This window comes from Patella vulgata, chromosome 7, assembly GCF_932274485.2.
Source record: "Patella vulgata chromosome 7, xgPatVulg1.2, whole genome shotgun sequence".
In the NCBI taxonomy this organism is placed as follows: Eukaryota; Metazoa; Mollusca; class Gastropoda; family Patellidae; genus Patella; species Patella vulgata.
The window spans coordinates 45,548,771-45,570,955 of record NC_065885.2 but is presented as its reverse complement, the minus strand read 5'-3'; the positions used below and the strand labels follow the sequence as shown (position 1 = coordinate 45,570,955).

At 36.2% G+C, this 22,185-nt stretch overlaps 1 protein-coding gene across 1 annotated transcript in view; it reads left to right on the top strand.

Annotated features, from left to right (window-relative positions):
• LOC126828356 (uncharacterized) overlaps nucleotides 1-18,744 on the top strand; it is a 204,133-nt gene extending 185,389 nt beyond the window's left edge. Inside the window, exon 8 of the mRNA XM_050558097.2 lies at nucleotides 18,213-18,744. Coding sequence (XP_050414054.1) covers nucleotides 18,213-18,216 — 4 coding nt within the window. The 3' untranslated portion in view covers nucleotides 18,217-18,744. The remainder of the gene's footprint in view (nucleotides 1-18,212) is intronic.
• The last annotated feature ends 3,441 nt before the right edge of the window (nucleotides 18,745-22,185 follow it).

The following is a 22,185-nucleotide window of genomic DNA, read 5'->3' as shown; positions in this document are numbered from 1 at the left end:
GATGGACTCCCCCTGACTACTTCGATTTCAAAACTTCACCGTTATTGACAAACAGCCTCTGGCTGATTTTTGGCCAGTTTTGCCTTTTTCAGGTCATTTTTGGTGATGTTAGTGGGGGTATCCTGTGCCCCAGTGTGTAGACCATGAAGTCGCATCTATTCTCTGGGAGCAATGATCAGCAAAATTGTAAGATATGGTGAATAAAACAGAAAATATACACCTGTGAAGAATAGCTCTATTTTCTGTGATGCGTGGGTAGGTCAAAATATCGAAATGGTTTTATGCACAGCTCGACTCCCTCTATCGATATACGAAATAAAATCTCTGTCACCTCTCTTCAGTCAATGCGAAAACATAAGTCAAAGTTGGTGAATTTTCCCTATTGTAAATCTCCCATTCTCTATGAAATGGCCAACTACATGTACTTTCATTCAGGGTAAGCCAGCTCTCTCCGTTTCTTCACCAAATCATTCGCCCGCGCTCACTGGTAGCAGCTTGAAACCCCTCGAGCAAAACTAGTCTCTTTGATGAGGCTTGGTCCGAAAGCGCACAAAATTGCAGTTTTTCCTCATGTTTGGCCAATAAATGTGGTACATATCCCAGATATGACCAAGAGAATCACTTCATACGATTGAAAAAATGTACTAAGGACATTAAGGCCCACCTTTTAGCACATCACATATCAATAAGTGATGTGAGAACAGAATGGGAGCTGATTTCTTGACGAGGCTGCATTAAATGGAATATTCCAAAAGGATGCATGCTGCCACATCTAAGGAGAAGCCATACACAGACCACGTTGTGTCACTTGGAATCAACTTATTCATATTGGAACGGCTAAGTGAAATAAAATACCTGTGCTTCACGTTTGACGCGAGCAAACGTCAAATTGGAAGAGCTTTTTATCGCTCTCCTCCGAGGATAAGTATCGCCCTCCTCATATTCTATGGAATAGTAAAAAAAAACGAACGCCCCAATACTTCAAATAAAGTCTGTGTGTGCATTATAAATCATAACGAATCCTCGAATATTGTCAAATAAGAATTTTGTTTCAGCAAATTCCAATTCTGGCCAGCAGCAAAATATCCCCCCATAGTTCCGATACTCGGTGACGGTTAAGGACACATGATGCGTCAAGTAAACAGATGTTTTAAATAATTTTTTTTTAGTTGAAAGCTTTCTATTATTAACAATTTATATTTTGTGAGAAATATGGAATGTCCATCAACACCCAAAAAAACAAGATACTTGTATTTAGAAACGGTGGTCCACTGAGAGCATATGAAAAATGGAATTACAATAATGTCCCAATAGATACCGTTTCTTTCTACAAATATCTAGGGGTTGTGTTCTCAACAAAACTTAAATTGTCGAAAACAAAAGAAGTTCAAATTCTACAATCCGAGAAAGCTATTAATATGATGAAATGTATAGACAAAAAGTGTCAAGGTATCAATCTTAGTTGTGCTGTACAAATATTTGATAAAATGATCCTTCCAATTTTATTGTATGGCTCCGAGATATGGGGGCATTCTTTTTGTACAAAAATAGAAAATGTCCATTTAAAATTCTTCAAATATGTATTAAAACTGCCTTCTCATACTAGTAACTCTGCTGTTTTAGGTGAACTCGGGAGATCCTACCTTTTTGTTAATTCTGCAAATAGATGTATCAGATATTGGGTTAAACTTTTATGCATGCCAGACCATCGACTTCCCAAACAAACGTATGTAATGCTACATAACTTGGATATGAATGGTAGGAAAACATGGGCAAGCTATGTTAAAAATCTACTATTTAGGTATGGCTTTGGTATAGTATGGATCTCCCAAACAATAGGAAATTGTGCTGAATTTATTTACCTATTCACGCAGAGAATCCGTGAATGTTGTGCCCAAGAATGGCACTATTCCTTATATGAAAACTCAAGACTTGTTTATTATAGCCAATTTAAAAGTATGCTTGGTCTAGAACCGTATTTGCTATCAACATATGACAGGAAATTTAAGCGCGCGCTTATTAAATTTCGTTGTGCATCATACCTGTTTATGAACACGCTTTGTAAATGGCGTAAATTGCCAGAGGATCACAAAATATGTCGTTTATGTGATCTGCATGAGTGCAAAGATGAGTGTCACTTTCTATTAAGATGCTCGGAATACGATAGCCTTAGATCAAAATATATCCACGTAGATAACAAGTATGATACAAAGTACCAGTTTATTCAATTAATGTCAAATAATGAACAAACTGTCGTTATAAATATCTCAAAATTTATATATTTTGCAATTGAAATACGTAAAACATTATCAACTTCTGCATAAATTTTGTATACAGTTTGTCAATTATCACAAGAAAGTATTCATATTCAAAATTGTACATATTATTCCTTACTTTACTAATCACATTGTCATAGGTATAGTTACTTATACACTATTATAACATTGTAAATATTAGTCATTTTCTCACTAAACTGTTCCTTTCTTTTTCTACTTTGTGCACCACTCTATTTATTGTATCTATATGATTTGCATAAATCTATAAAGTATTATTTAATGGTTAAAATTGAAATAAGTGTACATAATTTCCACTTCAATATGCTAAATTTGTACTATGGCCGTAAGGCTTCAATACATGAATAAAGATTATTATTATTATTATTATTATTATTATTATCAATCTGTTTTACAGACCTAATGCGACATCCGTCTTTTATCTCTGTCCAAGATGACTGACCTTTAAAAGGTCAGACCGCTGTAGTTCTAAGGGTGACGTCACATCACAATGTTTACCAACAAAGCAAGATGGCATCGATAACGCCAAAAATGATTACTTCTGTGGCTTGTTTTTTTTTGTTTTAAAACAAACACGAGCAGGTGAATCAGATTAGACGGTAAAAAATGTACTTCTGAAAGAATTCAGAGTAAACAAACAGAAAAAAACGTCAAATTGATGGTCACACGTGCGTTGTTTACATCGAACGTAGTAATATGAACTGGTACGGGCAAAATTATATCGTTTAACCCATTTTACGCCTCCGCGTACTATTTTCTGTACCTATTTACGCTAAATATGGAATATTTTTTTATCAAGATATACATCAAACACCTTTATTTATTTTTCTAATACTAAAACAAAATGTTTCAGAATTTAATTTGTCGAAAGAAAAAAGTTAATATTTTGTAGTCATTAAGTCGCATCGATGTCATCCTTATCAGTGATTGTAGAGGCCAAGCGAATATTCACTGCGGATCAGTGTGGGCACGAATGTCAATGAGAATGAAATTGAGACCCGGCGAAAAATGTTTGTTGGACATTTGCTGTTAGTGTTTGTTTTAATTTTCCTCTCCACCAACCTTATGTCTAGCGATAAAACTGTTCAATTGCGAACTTTCCAAAGATGGAACACGGGAGGTATATTCGGCGTCAAAACTGACAAAACTGGAAACATAGAATTGTTATGGTGCAAGTTATGTGCCAAACATGGAGATAAAATAATCAGATGGACAAAATTAAAAGGTACCGTAAGAGAAGAAATAGAAAAATATATTTGTGGGACTGACCATGCAAAAAAACACAATGTTTTAACACATCTTAGTTCATTAGCACATAAATCTGCGCAGGACTACGAAAAATTAGATGGAACATTGGGCCTAGTAGATGATAATAATATTATTGCTGGTGAATCGGCTGAGATCACAAAAGCCATAGCAACACAACCAAAAATTGACTGTACATTAAAAAACATATCATTTGAAGCTTACAGAAAGCTCATAGGTGCAGCCTATAACCTGGCAGTTGACGGACTACCCTTTAAACATTTTAAAACTTTGATCAATCTTTTTAAGGATAATGGGGTGGCACTCATATCTAAATATGATAACAGTAACCGAGCTAAGGAATTTGTGTCGTATATAGCACAGGCAGTACGCCAAAAGATAACAGATATGATAAGTAACTCAAGCAGTTTTACCGTATTATCTGATGGATCCCAAGCTCGGAAAACTGGTTCTGAGAAAGAACTCATTTATGTTCGGCTTGTGCACATGGGGAGACCCACCTTTGTATGTGTGGCTCTAGACGATGTGGATACCTATGGAGATGCAACAGCGGCTAACATAAAACAATCAATGGATGACACTTTTTTGTCACAGTTACCAATTGATCCTACGGACTATACAAACAAGTTAGTTTGCTTTACATGTGATGGCGCTTCTGTGAACACAGGTGTAAAAAATGGCCTCTATAAATTAATGAAAGACGACCAGCGAGATTGGTTACTTAATATACATTGTGTACTGTTCAAGATAGCTTGAGTAAAATTCCAGAATTAAAATCTGTCACTGACTTCATGATTCTTCTCTACTACGAATTTAAGCAATCTGGAAAGTTAACGCGATATTTTAAAAAAAATGGGTGTTATTTATGATATTAAAACCTATAAAATACCAAAGGTTCATGGTACTCGTTTTATTTCCCATCAGTTGAGAGGACTGACAAATTTGTTAATCAGTTGGATCATTCTTAGTTTAACACTGGAAGATCAAATAAAAAGCACCAAGAATTCAGCTGCAGCTGCAAAACTGAGAGGAATATTAAAGAAACTCAAGGACTTCAGCTTCTTGTGTACATGTGTGACTTACTTAAATATTATCCAGCCAATATCAGAACTTTCATTAACTCTTGAGAAGAATAATATTTTGATCACAGAGGTGATGCCTGCCCTTGAAAAAGCGAAAGAATCTCTCACAGATTTACAGCTAGAATACACCAATATTGATGTTAAAGACTTAGCTGGAAGCTTTGGCTTCATCCTGAGAAATAATTCCTCTACATTTGGTTAGTAATTTATCATTAAATAAAATTCATGTATATGAAAATATAGTATCGGTCATGAATTAAAGGGCCAATCCCGATAATATTTTGGAGAATAAAACTGCTTAATTTTGTGTTAAAACTCCTTAATATCCCGTACCTAAGGGCCGAACAACTAATTCAATATTTGTGATATGTTTTCAAACAACTTACAACCGTCAGTCTTCATCTGGAAATGGAGACCGGTGTCCCAAGCTGTATTATATGGTGTCTAGATAAAACCAGACTTTTATTTTATAAGAATAAGGTGTAGGTGAAATTTACCTTTCGTTATCCAGTACGGCACATGGGTCATTCACTGTATAGACCTCTAAAGGAATGGCGATAGATTATCAGGTCACCCAACGAAAAAAATTGACCAGAAATCTTAAAAGGGTTACGTGTCCGGATAAGCATTTTTGACGTTCACGTCCAAAACAACTCAATTTTTTGAGCCGGAATTTTGAGGCAGGGTAAATACACCATTCCGCTATATTTTGGCGCTTAAATTTCATACGAACTCGGACTTTTGTTTTTGTGACTCTGTTCAAATCGGGATAGTCCCTTTAATGTCTGTGATAAGTATTTTATGGTTTTACTTTTAGTCAATTATGGCAATTGATATTAGTAGTAAGTAATGTATAGTAACAAATTTACTAGTGTCTTATATCAGAATACTATTCTGACAGTACGGAAAAAAAAGGATACAATGTAATGTCTTTTGTTTGCTAATAGCATGTCATGTTAGATGTCCAGCTTATTTGAATAGGCTGTAATTGTTATTGTACCACCACAAAGAGAGGATGTGGTTTAAATTACATCGGACTGGATTTTTGAAAAAATATTTTGTTTGTATATTTCAGTTGAAGAGGATTATGAGATTTCTAAAGACCATCGCAACAGTGGCAAGAAATATGAAAGAGATGTAAATCTATCCTTACAGGGTATAAAGTTGGTTAATAAATCAAAAGCCGTTGTTGGAAAGATAATTAATACTTCAATACCATCCATTCAAATCTGTTTAGATAACAGATTTGTTTCTTTTACGAATCAAGCAATATACGATCACATGGTGTGGATTGATCCTGCTAACTGGAAAGGAGACCTTACTAACGAACTCGTTTCTCTTGATTACATTTATAATCTATTTAAAACCCCTTTGCTGCATTTCAACTTTTGACAATACAAAAATAGTCCAAGAATGGAAGGACTTAAAGAGAACAGTCAAGTATTTTTATAATGGTGTGTCTGCTCATGACTTATGGTACAAGCTGTTTTGTTATAGGCAAGCAGAATTCCCAAACGTGTGCAAGTTAGCTGAACTACTCCTTTGTTTAGGACCTAGTAACAGCGTTGTCGAGTCTGGCTTCAGCCATTTAACAGCAATGCTAAATGACAGGCGCTTAAGTTTGTCCCACGAGAGTATGGAGGATCTCTTGATCACCAATGTAAACAATTTAATTTGGACTGAAGCTGAGCGTACCGACATTCTAGAAAGTGCTCTAACTCTGTATCTGTCCAAACGTCGGAAACAAAAACTTGGTATTCGTCAAAATGTTACACAGTTACAGGTCATAGAAAGTAGTCCTTGTTCGTCAGCTTGTACAAATAAAAGTACAACACAGGCTTCAACTGATATCACAGATAATTCAGATACAGATAATTCCAGTGATAGTGACATTGACATTGATAATGATGATGTAAATATTAGTGAAATCTGGACAGGAATTTTGAGGACTGACACACAAGAATAAATAAATAATTACTCTAGTTTTCTCATTTTCCACCTAAACACCCGTATCACACATGTATGAAGGATAATTCACGAAAAATTATGTATCTAAAAAAAAATTTGATTTATTTTGCTATGATAATTTGTTTGGTGTACATATGTATCTGGTTACTTATTCCTTCGATGATGATTTTGTTTTCATTTGATGTTGGTAAATTTATTTTTGAAGAATGGTTGTATAAGTGACTGAAATTATTGATAACAGCGGACAATGGTTGATTTATATTTTAATTTAGGTTGTGATTTATTTTTGTGTAGTGTCAAATTCAATTTTTCTGTGGCATAATTGTATGAGTGAGTGTGACTGAAATTATTAATACAATACCATAAGACAATGGTTCAACTAATACTATTTTATTTACAGCTTGGCTTTTGACAGCTTAGCCTTAAAGTATTTCCTTTTAATCTTTTACCAAGAGTGCAATCAGCTGAAAACCATTTTCACAGAATATTCAATTATATAAAGTAAATAATTAATATGTTAAGCTAGAATTTAGAATATTATACTATTTACATGTAACTAATATATTTTATGATTGCATATTCTATGAAAATTGGCTTAAAGTTAAATATTTCTTTCCTGTGTCGTGACTTTTGTCTATTTTCATTAAGTTATTATAGTATGGGAGTGAAAGATTGAGACTTAAGTTTGATTTGTTTTATTTATTATGTATTTATTCTAATAAATATTGAAACATATATCTTTATTTTTCTTAGTATCAATATAAAATTTAAAAGGTCAATAATTGGCTGCATCTAATTCTAAGCTCCATTGATTGATTGGAATACATAATAAAAACAGCTCTTCTAAATAATGGATTGCTCCTCTATCTTGAGTTAAAAAGAGCTTTTTTTACAGGAGCTATTTTCAGCTGTTGTAATTTTAGAAGAGCTTTTTATGGCTCCCCTTTGATTTTCAAACGTGAAGCACTGAAATACTATTGATAAAGAGAGGGAAGAAATTGTGTCTTTAAAATATCGATGGAAACATTGTGTGTGTGCTCGACCACAATCAAATTAGCAGAAAACAGTTGTGCGGTGATACTCCAGTTGACTGAGTTAAGCGATGGACTTCAGAAGTCCTCAAACCAACTGCATTGAGTCTGATATAGCTGTAATACCTTTAGTAAAGGCCAGCTCTCTGCTTTTTTTTAAACTTTGGCAGCATTAAAAAATTCTTGTTAATTTTAGTTTTTTTTCTTCTATTCTATGTATATGCCGGAAATATTATGCTGCCCATAATGAGGAAATGGGCTGTCAAGAGAGCCAAGTTCCTACAAGGCCTCAGGGTAGTTTCTCAAATAAAAAATATGGCATAGGGTCAAAAATTCAACTTCATAATATGATCATTTTCGGGTCCCAAAATGGATATTGCTGGGCCTTTTAAAACTGAATTTGAACATGAAGGACATGTCTATCAGGGGCCATCTCTCAAAATATTCCAATCTGATTAAAATACAGATCTATATTTCGTTTCGTTTTTTTATACTTTCGATGAACTACACTACATGAAGATCTGACTGGTTGTTGCAATAGGTCACGTCAGAGGTCATACGAGCGGCAAGTGAGCCTATGACGTCAGACATTTGATTAACCAATCAGCATTAATGCATCTAGGGGCTTACCCACAGTTCCGTGCAAAACATGCCTAAAGCTTGCCGTAACAGACCGTTTCATTGGCTAATACCTCACACTATTCAGAACACGCTAATGATACAAACTCTTTCAGATCCTAGTGTAGTAAAGACAAGTAAAACGAAATTTTGAACTATAAAAACGAAACGAAATAGGATCTGTGTTTTAATCAGATTGACAATATTATTAATATCAACCCCAACGTATATGGGCAATTGAAAAATCTCTTGTATCGAGTCTCCGGATGATGGATTGACTAGGACCAGTTTCAGAAAATTTTACAAATGTTGCCCCTGCAAATAGTACATTAGAAAATAAGTTTAGTAAATTATTTTATATGGTTTGGTTCTTTCTGGTTACTATTGGTGACATCTCTCCCACTGCCACATCATCTGCAGCTACTGGTAGTGCTGCTTACATCCATCATAAATCTACTGCTACTACTTCATCTGCAGCTATGGGTATTGCAACTGTCACGCTGCCCCTTCCTTCTGTAACCGCTATTGGTAGGACACCAGTGACAGTAATGACTACCAATAATAGGCCTAGATCAGGTAATGATGATTACATGTAATCGACACCAGTGACAGTAATGACTACCAATAAAAGGCCTAGATCAGGTAATGATGATTACATGTAATCGACACTAGTGACAGTAATGACTACCAATAAAAGGCCCAGATCAGGTAATGATGATTACATGTAATCGTCATTACCGGATCTAGGCCTATTATTGGTAGTTCTAAGTCATTACTGTTACTGGTGTCGCTACCAATACAGAAGGAGGTGGCAGTTCCAATACCCATAGCTGCAGATGATGTAGTAGCAGTAGATTGATGATGAATGTAAGCAGCATTACCAGTAGCTGCAGATGATGTAACAGTGGGAGGGATGTCATCAGTTCCAACAGTAACCTGAAACAACCAAGCCACATAAAATAATTTACTAAAATTATTTTCTAAGTATTTGCAGGGGTCCCTGTTACTAGCCAGTCCATCATTCGGAGACTCAATGCGAGAAAATTTTCAATGGCCCATATACGATGGGTTGATATCAACATAGATGTCTTTCATATACAAATTTAGTTTTAAAGGGAATGGCAAGGTTTATTTTGGGCTCTGAAAATGATCCCATGATGAAGTTTAATTTTTGACCCTACGTCATATCATTTATTTGAAGAACTAACCTGAGGCGGTGTAGGAACTTGGCTCTTTTGACAGCCCATTTCCTCATTATGGACAGCATATTGTTTACATCCTTTTGGAAAATGCACATATCACCTTTCCATATAGAATCGACTTATCAAGATCACAAATCCCACTTCGTCAAGAAATCAGCTCCCATTCGGTTCTCAATTCACTTATTGCTATGTAATGTGCTAAAGGACGGGCCTTAAATGTCCTTAGTACACTCTTTCAATCTATTAAGTCATTTCATTGCTCATATCTGGGATATATACCACATTCTATGGCCAAAATAAAGAAAAAACACAATTTCCTGCAGTCTCGGGCGCGGCCATCATGGATTGGATACCAATCATCATCAAAGAGACTAGTTTTGCTCGAGCGGGTTTCAAGCTGCTACCAGTGAGCGTAGGCGAATGATTTGGTGAAGAAAAGTAGAGAGCTGGCTTACCCTGAATGAAAGTAGTTGGCCATTTCACAGAGAATGAGAGATTACAATAGGGAAAAGTCACCAACTTTGACTTATTATTTCGCAGTGATTAAAGAGAGGTGACAGAGATATTATTTTTTATATCGATAGAGCGTGTCAAGCTGTGCATAATACGATATTTTGACCAACCCCCGCATCATAGAAAATAGAGCTAATTTTCGCAGGTGTATATTTTCGGTTTTAGTCGCCATATGTTACAATTTTGCGGATCATTGTAGTATCTGTAGATATAAATAATACTTATGTACATGTATGTTCGAAACTACATGATTATTATAGGCAAGAGTTGTCTCCCATTGATAAGTTGTAGTTTGGTTACGAGTTGAATAAAACGTGGTCTGATTAAATTCGTCTTAAGATTATTCTCTATGGTTCAATCCGAAAGATTGGAAACTGCCCCTTGGCCATCGAAGTCTACAGTTTGGCGACGAGGATACAGGAAGGTATTTAGAGCATTTCCTTGACAACGAAAGCTTTTAAAATACAAGAATGTCGACGAATAACGACGTTGGGCAATCGTATCATTTTGACTGCAAAGACCGCACCGGAATTGCCGCCCGATGGCGAAGATGGATCCGAGCATTTGACCTTTACGTAACCAGCCGAGGAACCAAGGATCCAGCACAGAAAAAGGCCTTACTCCTACACACCGCTGGTATGGATGTGCAAGACGTGTTTTACACCCTAGATGTCAGCGATGTTGAAGAAGAGGGAGAAGAAGACGTATACACGAAAGCAAAAGACGCACTCGACACGTGTTTCAACCCACGAGGAAATGTGCCGTTTGAAAGATGTGTGTTCAGAAAATTAAAACAAGATGAAAATGAAACAGTGGAACAGTTTATTACCAGACTTCGACAAAGTGTTGATGGATGTGAATTTGCAAATATTGATGACGAAATTCGGGACCAGGTCATTACAAAATGTTCATCGAATGAACTTCGAAGAAAACTCTTAGAAAAAGGAGCAAATCTGAACCTCCAACGGACAATTGAGATAGCACGTGCAGTGGAAGAATCTGTGAGACAGGCTAGCTCGATAGAAGGCCTCTCGTATGATGTAAATAAATTAATAATGAAGGATCGACGTTCCAGTTATAGGCCTAGACATAACAGTAACAGTAATAATAGTAACAGTAGACCACATTATCCAGACAGGGAAATACAGGAAAATGTTTTAATTGCGGATATGAGGGACATAGGCATTCTGATCCGAATTGTCCTGCTTTAAGAGAAAAATGTCGTAAATGCAAGAATTTTGGACATTATGAAAGAATGTGTAAGACGAAAATGCACATGCCACAGTCATATGACAGGAGAAATAGAAGAAATTACAGAAATGAAAACCCTGAAGACAGAAGAAATAAATACAGAAGTAATAGATCACAAGTACGACAAATTAAAGAAAAAAGTGAAGAAAGAGAAAGAGAGTTTGACAGTGATAGTGATCCTGTTTATAGAGTTTCTAATGTGCTGGACGACCGAGTAAATATAAACGTAGGCGGAACAGTAGTTTCGTTTATTGTTGATTCTGGGTCAGGTCCAAATATCATTGATTATCGTCAATGGAAAGTTTTAAAAGAAAATAATACAAACTTTCATTCTGTAAATGAGAACTCGACAAAGAAACTTTACCCAAATGCTAGTAAACAGCCAATTCGTATTGTTAGAATTTACGACAAATATTAAATTTAGTAACCGGGAGTTTGATGAGGTAGAATTTGTCGTCATTAATGAAGAAGGACAGTCGTTGTTAGGCCGTGAAACCGCTATTAAATTAGGCATTTTAGAAATAAACTGTAACTCAGTAAATGTGATTGAAAATAATGTTGATAAGATAACAGAGAAATATAAAAGTTGTTTTGAGGGACTTGGAAAATTAAAAGGCTTTAAACTTAGAATTCCAATTGACAAAAGTGTTACGCCAATAGTACAAAACATTCGAAGAGTGTCATATCAATTGCGCGATAAATTAACTGAGAAACTGAAAGAATTAGAGAATTTAGATATTATTGAAAAAGTCAATGGTCCGACAACTTGGGTCTCTCGGCGCGGAATAAGAAGTCTACCGAGATTACACTTCCAGATATTAGACTATGCGTTGACATGAGGTTAGCCAATACTGCTGTCAGACGTGAACGACACCCAATTCCTACGATTGGTGAGATATTGCAGGACATGTCTCATAGTAAGTTTTTTAGTAAGTTGGACATTAAATGGGCATACCACCAACTTGAACTTGATGAAGAGTCGAGAGACATTACTACGTTCATAACGCATAATGGTTTGTATAGATATAAGCGACTCATGTTTGGTGTTAGCTGCGCTCCAGAGATGTACCAAAAGGTAATACAACAGTCACTTCAACACTGTGAAGGAGTACACAACATATTTGATGATATTATTGTTCATGCACCAACTGTGGAAGAACATAACAGGAGAATTGAAAATGTTATTCGTGTTATAAGTGAAAAAGGTATGACGCTGAACAAAGACAAGTGTCAGTTTAATTTGACTAATTTAGAGTTTATGGGTCATGTATTGTCAGATAGAGGAATAGGACCTGCAAGCGTTAAAGTGCAAGCGATCGTTAATGCTCGTGCACCACAAACTGCAACTGAAATACGTAGTTTCTTAGGACTTGTAAATTTTACAGGACGTTATATTGCTGATTTATCAACTGTTACAGAACCGCTTTGTAAATTGACAAAGAAGAATCAGAAATTCGTATGGGGATGGTCTCAACAAAACGCATTCAGTGAATTGAAACGCAGGTTATCAAGTGCAGAAACTTTAGCTTATTTTGATAAAAACGCGACAACGAAAGTCATAGCTGACGCAAGCCCTGTTGGACTTGGCGCTGTTTTAATCCAAATTCAAAATGGAGAACATAGAATTATTAGTTATGCAAGCCGTAGTTTAACTGATGTAGAACGGCGTTACTCACAAACCGAAAAGGAAGCCCTTGCGCTTGTCTGGTCATGTGAACATTTCAACGTGTATTTGTTAGGAACTGATTTTGAACTCTTAACAGACCACAAGGCTTTAGAGTATATTTATTCGACTAGATCAAAACCCTGTGCTCGTATTGAAAGATGGGTATTACGCATGCAGCCTTATAAGTATACTGTAAAACATATTAAAGGTACGCAGAACATTGCCGACTCTCTATCTAGACTTTTATGTGAATCAAAAGTTACAGATGTCAGAGGTCGTAGCATTGACCAGGCTTATGTTAGGTTTATTGCGAATCAATCGACACCTAAGGCTATGTCTACAAAAGAAATTGAGACTAAATCAGTTAATGATCCCGAGTGTGAAGCCATTCGTAATCATCTACTACAAGGTAAATGGGAGAACATTCAGTTCAAAGAATATTTACCCATGAGGCACGAACTTTGCGCCATAGGAAAATTAGTACTTAGAGGAACAAGAATTCTAATTCCTGCTGAACTACGCGAAAAAGTAATGATTTTAGAGCATGAAGGACATCCAGGCATAGTAGGCATGAAACAACGACTTCGTTCGTGTGTATGGTGGCCTGACATTGACAAACAAATAGAAACTTTTTGTAAATCTTGTCATGGATGCCAACTTGTAAGTAAGGCTACACTGCCAGAACCAATGAAGAGAACACAGTTACCGTCCGCACCGTGGCAACATTTAGCAGCTGATTTATTAGGACCTCTACCAACGGGAGATTATATATTCGTTTTAGTAGATTACTATAGTAGATATTTTGAAGCAGTAGTTACCAAATCTACTACTTCGGACAAAATCATATCTATGCTGAATAAGGTGTTTGTTACTCATGGACTACCGCTATCAATTCAAACTGATAATGGACCCCAATTTATAAGTTTACAGTTTTCAGACTTTATGTTAGAATATGGTATCGAACACAGGAAATCAACACCTCTGTGGCCGCAAGCAAATGGCGAGGTAGAAAGACAAAATGCATCTATAATGAAACGAATTCGAATTGCACAAGCTGAGAAGAAGAATTGGAAGGAAGAACTTGACAAATATTTGATGATGTACCGCAGTACACCGCACTCAACAACAGGTGTTAGTCCCGCTGAATTACTATATGGTAGAAAAATACGAACCAAATTACCACAACTTAACGAATTTTGCGATGATGTAGAAGTTCGCGACCGCGATTCTGAAAGAAAAGAAAAAGGGAAAGTGTATTCTGATAATAAAAGACATGCTCGCGAAAGTGATATTACTATTGGAGATAAAGTATTAGTACGTCAGGACTATCAAAATAAGTTTTCAACAAACTTTAGTCCAACCATGTTTGATGTTATTCGTAAGGATAGAAATAGTGTGTTAATTCAGAGTGAAAATGCACCGTATAATCAATATCGTAGAAATATTACACGTGTGAAAAAGTATCATGGAAAAATATCTAATAGTAACCGTGAAAATCAAATAGAAACTGCAGAATTGCCTATTATTGAAAGTGAGTCAAATAATAATAGTGAATCACCATGTAAAAATAAGTCCGATCCGAATTGTGATAGGTTGCAAGTACAATTACCTGATGCTATTCAAACAGAATCAAGAGTTCGAAGAAAAACAAAAAGACCAGAAAAGTACAAAGACTATGAGTGTTATTAACTTTCTGAGAATAAAACTTGAGATATAAATTTGGGTTATTAATTTGTGATGATTTACTAAAAAAAAGGTTTAATTTGGGACTCCAATGGTACTATGGACATTCAAAGTGAAATAGAGATATATTTTAGTTTAAGTTACAGATTTCAAAATAGATTAGTTTTGAACACTAAGAAAAAAGAAAGGGATTGTAGTATCTGTAGATATAAATAATACTTATGTACATGTATGTTCGAAACTACATGATTATTATAGACAAGAGTTGTCTCCCATTGGTAAGTTGTAGTTTGGTTACGAGTTGAATAAAACGTGGTCTGATTAAATTCGTCTTAAGATTATTCTCTATGGTTCAATCCGAAAGATTGGAAACTATCCCTTGGCCATCGAAGTCTACAATCATTACTCCCAGACAATAGATGCGACTTTATGGTCTTCACACTGGGGCACAAGAAGACCCCCACTAACATCACCAATCACCACCATTTCCATCCAAACTCTAGACTCGCTACAATAGGTGGCTGAAAATTGACCAAAAATGACCTAAAAAAATGGCAAAATTGGCCAAAAATGTTTGTCAATAACGGTGAAATTATGAAATCGGCCCTCCTGGCTGTGAAGTAGTCTTGAGGAGTCCATAAAATCACCCTGAGATGAACTTGATCTGCCGACCCCCACCTTCCCACCTTCTGCATGGTTTTCTCGTGGAATGACTCTTAACTTGCATATACAGTATAAACACACTATATCTGGCTTGAAAGTATAACGAAGCATTATACACATTTTAGCTATTGAACCTACTTTCGAGTATTTTCTATATTAAAGATACATTATGGGAGATTTTTATAAGGAGTTAGCCATTCTTGCTATAACAGTTCAAAAATAGATGATGAAAGAAGAATATATTGAAAATTTCAGTCAAATTACTTTATTCTGAACATAGTTATCACCAGTGTAATTTTTGACTAGAAATGGGATTGAATTAGATCTTCACCGATTCTTAGTATGGCCGATCGTTTGATTGACAGACGTTAACTCCATCTACATAATCTCTGAATATCGATCGAAAGGAACCGAGATCTTTGGGTTATAAACTTACATTTCAAGTTTCAACAAAATCGAATTAAAATTGTGACCTCTATAGTTTCCACAACCTTGATATACCATATTTTTACGCTATTTGAGAACGAACGGCGGCCATTTTGTCTGCTAGTTTTCGGTCGATTTTCACGAAATTCGAACTCAGCCATCGTTAGGGTGTAACGGTGATATAATAATACGTTTTTTTAAATCGGATAAAAATTATGACTTCTATAGGGTCCACAAGCTAAAAACGTGATTTTTCGTACAATCAGGGGCCATAATTCAGGAAGTTACGGTCCGATATGCACGAATATCGAAAGGAACCGAGATCTTTGGGTTATAAACTTACGTTTCAAGTTTCAACAAAATCGGATAAAAATTGTGACCCCTATAGGGTCCACAACCTTGATATACCATATTCTTACGCTATTTGGAAACGAACGGCGGCCATTTTGTCTGTCAATTTTGGGCCGATTTTCACGAAATTCGAACTCAGTCATCCTTAGGGTGTAACGGTGATATAATAATCTGGTTTTTTAAATCGGATAAAAATTATGACCTCTATAGGGTCCACAAGCTAAAAACGTGATTTTTCGTACAATCAGGGGCCATAATTCAGGAAGTTACTGTCCGATATGCGCAAATATCGAAAGGAATTGAGATCTTTGGGTTATAAACTTACAATTTAAGTTTCAACAAAATCGGATAAAAATTGTGACCTCTATAGGGTCCACAAGCTAAAAACGTGATTTTTCGTACAAACAGGGGCCATAATCCATGAAGTTTCGATCCGATACATGCCAATATCGAAAGCAGCCGAGATCTTTTGGGGATAAACCTATATTTCAAGTTTCGTCGAAATCGGATAAGAATTGTGACCTGTAGAGAGTCCACAAACAATTGTGGACGGACGGACGTCCGGACGGACAGGGGCGACGGCATAATACGTCCACATGAAAATGTGGGCGTATAAAAATTGTGACCTCTATAGGGTCCACAAGCTAAAAACGTGATTTTTCGTACAATCAGGGGCCTTAATCCATGAAGTTTCGATCCGATACATGCCAATATCGAAAGCAGCCGAGATCTTTTTCAAGTTTCGTCAAAATCGGATAAGAATTGTGACCTGTAGAGAGTCCACAAACAATTGTGGACGGCGGACGGACAGGGGCGACGGCATAATACGTCCACATAAAAATGTGGGCGTATAAAAAGAAATTTTAGCTATTAACATACTTTAGGGGGGGAGGGGCTATGATTATTATTGTTCGATTTATATAGCGCTTCATTTACACGTGAAGTGTTTCTAAGCGCATATCACAAACATATACTTCAAACACACAGAAACAATCAAAATCAGGAGAACATAATTAAACACAGCTGCCTGTTAGGCGCTATTATTCAAAGGTTTGATATATACTTCAGACACACAGAAACAATCAAAATCAGGAGAACATAATTAAACACAGCTGCCTGTTGGGCGCTATTATTCAAAGGTTTATATCAACAAATCAACCGGCTAATCTCTATATTGAACTCAATAGAAACAGATGTTATAACCAGCGGCTGCCAGGATTGAGTTAGAAACTTAAATAAGATATAAGGTGATTAATTGATAGGCCTAAAGTAAACATGACTAGGCCTATATAGGCCTGTATAATTAGAAAATTGTAGATTCTAGACTAGCTGCACAGTTTTTATTAGGTTCTACGAAATATTATATCAAATAAAGACAAATTAGGTTTTATAATACATGTTCCAGGATGCATTCTCACTGAAAATGATTATTCAATAATTTCTTATGTGTTATTGTTGTTAGGCCTGCATGTGTACGGTAAAATTCTTTTATATCAACGGAACATTTAACTAATCGTATCGATACAACTTGGTAGTTGTGCAGACGAAGTTTTGTTCTTATTTTATTCCGAAGCTCACAGGACTCCATACTCATTTCTTCAGGTTTTTATTTAACCGGAAGTAAGTTGTGGTACATCTCTTTTGCGCATGCGATGTATAACATAAATGACCAGTAGGACTTCCTTTCTAGTAGCCTACAGTTCTATGGCTTTTTGGTATGTTTTTGATGTTGCCAAACACGCTGGTCTAGTTCCAATTGAAATTTATAGTTTTGGTAGGACACAATTTGGTATGTAAACTAAATTTATGTAAAAATAAAAGTAGATAAAACACCCCTTTTTAAATTGCCTAAACATTCCTGCCAACTAAGTCATAATTGAGGTGTATTTGTAAATTTATTAGAATGTTATTTACTTGCTGTCCACGTGTTTCAAATTGGCAGCCATAGCCCCATGCCATAGCGATGATTATAGCAAATAATTCATGAAAACGTATTTGTATTGATGTAAGCATGATTTCTGTCCTAAGCCGTGTCTGTGAAGTTTAATTAACGTATATCTTGTTGGAAATCTATTATTTGACAGTATGCAGAAAAGGCCTAAAATTTAGGGACAGGGTCTAGCTAGTCCACGACAGATTATGTTTAGATTTTTAGATGTTGGAGTGTTTTCTTATTGTTGCCTTTTGTCTCGTTGCAGCTAATTGTCACGTCACATGTGTGAGTCAAGCGATATTGAACTGCAGTTATAATGTCATAATTAATTTAGAAGAATGTCTTTGCTGATGTGATGTTAAAATGATGTTATTCTGAATCTGCAGTTCAGATCTGTGCAGGGCTCTATAAAAGTTGAGTGTGCCTGCGCACACACTTGAAAATGTGCCTGCAGGGTCATACTGAAACACAGGGATGTAGCCAGGATTTGGTGAGTGGTGTAAAAATATATGTGGCGAGCGGAGCGAGGCAAAAAAATTTTGGGAGGGGCGTGGTCTTTTATGAAAATTAAACCCTTCTTGGTGTATTTTCAGAGCATCTGCTGCCTTTTGTATTTAGTTCAGTGCAAATCAAATTTCCATTTATATATTCAAATTTTACCAAATTCACTTAATTTTCATCAATGATACAGGGATCTAAAAACTTTTTGACACCACCCGACCGAGCATAAAATTGTTCCGCCCCACTCTGTTTCTCTGGATAGATAAGTTGAGGACCTTTCGGTATTTGTTGTTTTGTTGGGGTTTTTTTTTCAAATATTACTTTATTACTTTGAGATTAAAAATTAAAACGATTCTTAAAACGGTGTTTGTGTTTTATTTGGGTACAACGAATTATGACAACAGGTAGATATTGATAATTAAAACACGTATTATTTGACTTGTTTGTAAAGTTGTTGTACGTGTCTGACGAATATTATTATTATTACGGTGGAATGAGAATAAGGTCAGGCAGAAACTGAGAAAGCTCTCATCTTGCTCCTAGTCCTACTCTCGGGCCGTAGCAAATCAACGGTCAAAACAGGTAAGAAATAAAATAAGAAACATCGTGAAAATTTGCAGGCACGTGTTGGACAATTACGACATTCAAACCTTTAACATTGGAGTGCCGTAAATTGGTCTGGGTGACCTATTTACGGCAAATAAACAAATATAAAGACCATAGAATAATTGTAAAATAAATAGACCTAGGCCTACACATCTTCTAAGTATAAAAAAACAAAATACCAATACATCTTTCTTTAAACTAATTTGGGATGATAGGGTCTACTACGGCACACAAAAATAAATTATGCCGTGACAGACATAGTTTGCGTACGTCGGCTTTTTTGGCTTTGCCGTTTAATTGCCGTGGTAAATTTCGAGCGCCGAGTTTGTGTACAGAGAAGGACAAAGGGGTTTAAATACGACTGGGCGGTTTTCTTCGATTTTTTCTTTGTGCTGGGCGGCAAAAAATAGTGCCGGGCGCAGGCGCTGCCCGGCGTGGCTACATATTTAAAAATGTGCCTGCAAAAAAGTTTTTTTAAAGCAAATGTGCCTGCGCACGCCGTGCGCATGTGCGCGGAAATATCGATGCCTGGATCTGTGTCCTGTTGACTTGTCATGTTATGAGATTGATGTCCTGAAATATTATTGTCATTAAACATTGTCATCGAAGAATATTGTTTTGATGTTTGGAAAATTATTCAGCAAACCTACCGCAATTCTAGCAGCCGCAAGTATGTCTAGTTAGCAGCAGCTATATCTTAATTAGCAAATTATTACCAGATTTCAACTGGAACCAGTCTACCGTTTGTTCGGAAATGGATCCAAATCACAGAAGAAGTGTGTCTGCTGAGAACTTGTTAAGTCCACGCATGTTAAGTCACGGTTTCGACTATAGTTAGGTTTCGACCAGAAATCGTTGCGTGAGTTTTCTTCAGATATAAATAGTCCACGCTTGTTAAGTCCAGATATACGTCACACAGTATCTGAGCGTGTGTTTCCCGAGAACCCTTATTAAGCCCATGGCCCGATTCCTAGAAAATTCTTAAACGCGTCCTTGTGCTTAGATTTTAAGTAGACTTTGCATTAAAGTAAACTTATCTAATTTTGTGTTCCCAGAAAATTCTTCAGAACGTTCTTATGCTTTATAGATTTTAAGTAGGCTTAAGCTCTTACATTCTGAAGAATGAAACAACTTTGAATTAGCGACTTTACATTTTACACGTTGCATTATGCACTTTGCATTGTCTACCTACGTATCTGCGACTTTGCATCGTCGAACATTTACCTTATAGGGAACGGTCACGTGATGATCTATCTACGGAATCAAAAAATAACGGAAAGTGGCGGAGATTACCATAAATTTAAATATTACATCAATAACTTCTCCCAGAAAAGGTAAAGGTTCATTGTAAAAACAAGGGACATCACTATCGACGAAGTAAACCAGACGTCATTGAGGTAAACAAACAATCACGAAGAAAATCAAACATAAAACACTACATTATTTCTGACATCAACGCAGGGACGGATTGGGCCATCGGGCGATCCGGCGATCGCCCGAAGGGCCGGTCGGACAAAAAATGAAAAAAATAATTTTGTCCAATTCGACTAAAAAACCTTTTTCTGCTGAACATTATATGGGGGGGGGGGGTATTGGACCGGCCATGGAGCGATGATGATCATGTTGTATGGGGCCGGTGGCTTTAACGGGCCGCCACGCCATCACTGGAGTCTGGAATGGGCTGGTATAATAGACTTTCACCCGACACTGTCACCCGCAAATTTACTAATTATTAAGTCACCTTCACCCTGTTCGTGGGGATAAGAAAAGAAACGTCTGCCGATGGTTCGTAACTCAGTTTTAAGGTCTCAGCAAAATTTGAGGATAGCTGGTTTGCTGGCTGAATATGAGTGCGAGACGATTTCCTGAGGCTGGTGTTAAACATTCCTTGACATTTTTATTAACTCGTTATTTTCAGAGATGAAATTGGGATGTCGGGAATGGTCTCAAATTGCGGGAAATGGCCTCCCATTTCCAAAAATTCAAAAATGAATTGTGTCCCGTACGCCTATGCATGTCCGCTCCCACTCCGTCAACTGGTTAATCAAATGGTCAAAATTTTCTCAACTAGTCCCATTTTTTTTACCAGTTAAATTCTCTTGACTCTTGACGATACAATGATAATACGTTAATTAATAATATGACGATATGATAATTTCACAGGTTGATTTTTGTAAATTACTTGCAGGTTGGGGTTCATTTTTCAAAATTTTCCCGGGGGAGAGCCGGGCTCCGCGGTCAGTAAAGGGGGCCGCTCCGACACGGGAGCCCGGGCCGGTTACCGGCCCCAATCCGCCCCTGCATCAACGGTAAGTCGAAGTCGATGCCGGTCTTATATTTTATGATTTTGCCCTTTATAACAAAAGCTAACAATAAAATTTGAATAGAAGATAAATATTTACAATAGAATATTAACAAAATGTCAAAATCACAACTGAATATAATAAAATGTAATTTACAATCACAATAGGCCCTATAAGACTATGTTGTCACACACGAATCATATAATTATCATCTAATAGGTACACGTATATAGAACAAACTAATTAATGGAAATGACCATAATATATTTCTTCAGACCGTTTCCAATGTATGTATGTTAAAATTAAAGATACATTATGTAACATTTAGATAAAGAACTAGCCATTCTTTCTATAATAGTTCGAAAGTAGATGATGTAAAATGAATAATTTGAAAATTTCATACAAATTACTCTATTGCAAGCGAAGATATTAGCCTTTGAAGGTTTGACAGACGTGTGCAATAATTTCAATCACCGTACTGGTTGATCGAAGCTAAGTCTCGGTTCTCCATATTTGATTAAATCAAAGTATCGCTGAACCATTCTAATCTATTTAATATCGGAGAAATCTGATGCCATCGAGAGTTGATTAAGGCCTGGATCAGTTAATTAATGTCTTTAATTAATACTTTAATAAACATTTCAGGCCTAAAGAAAGACCTGCAATAGGCAGATTTAGCTTTTGCATAATGCTTGTTTAACATTACGAAGTGTATATTTTGCCGTCCGACGGTTCTTTACTTTATTTACTATTTAGCCGTACTAACATCTTGTGAGGAACTACAGGTAGGGTGACCCATGTACTCACAGAAATACAGTCCACCGCTGA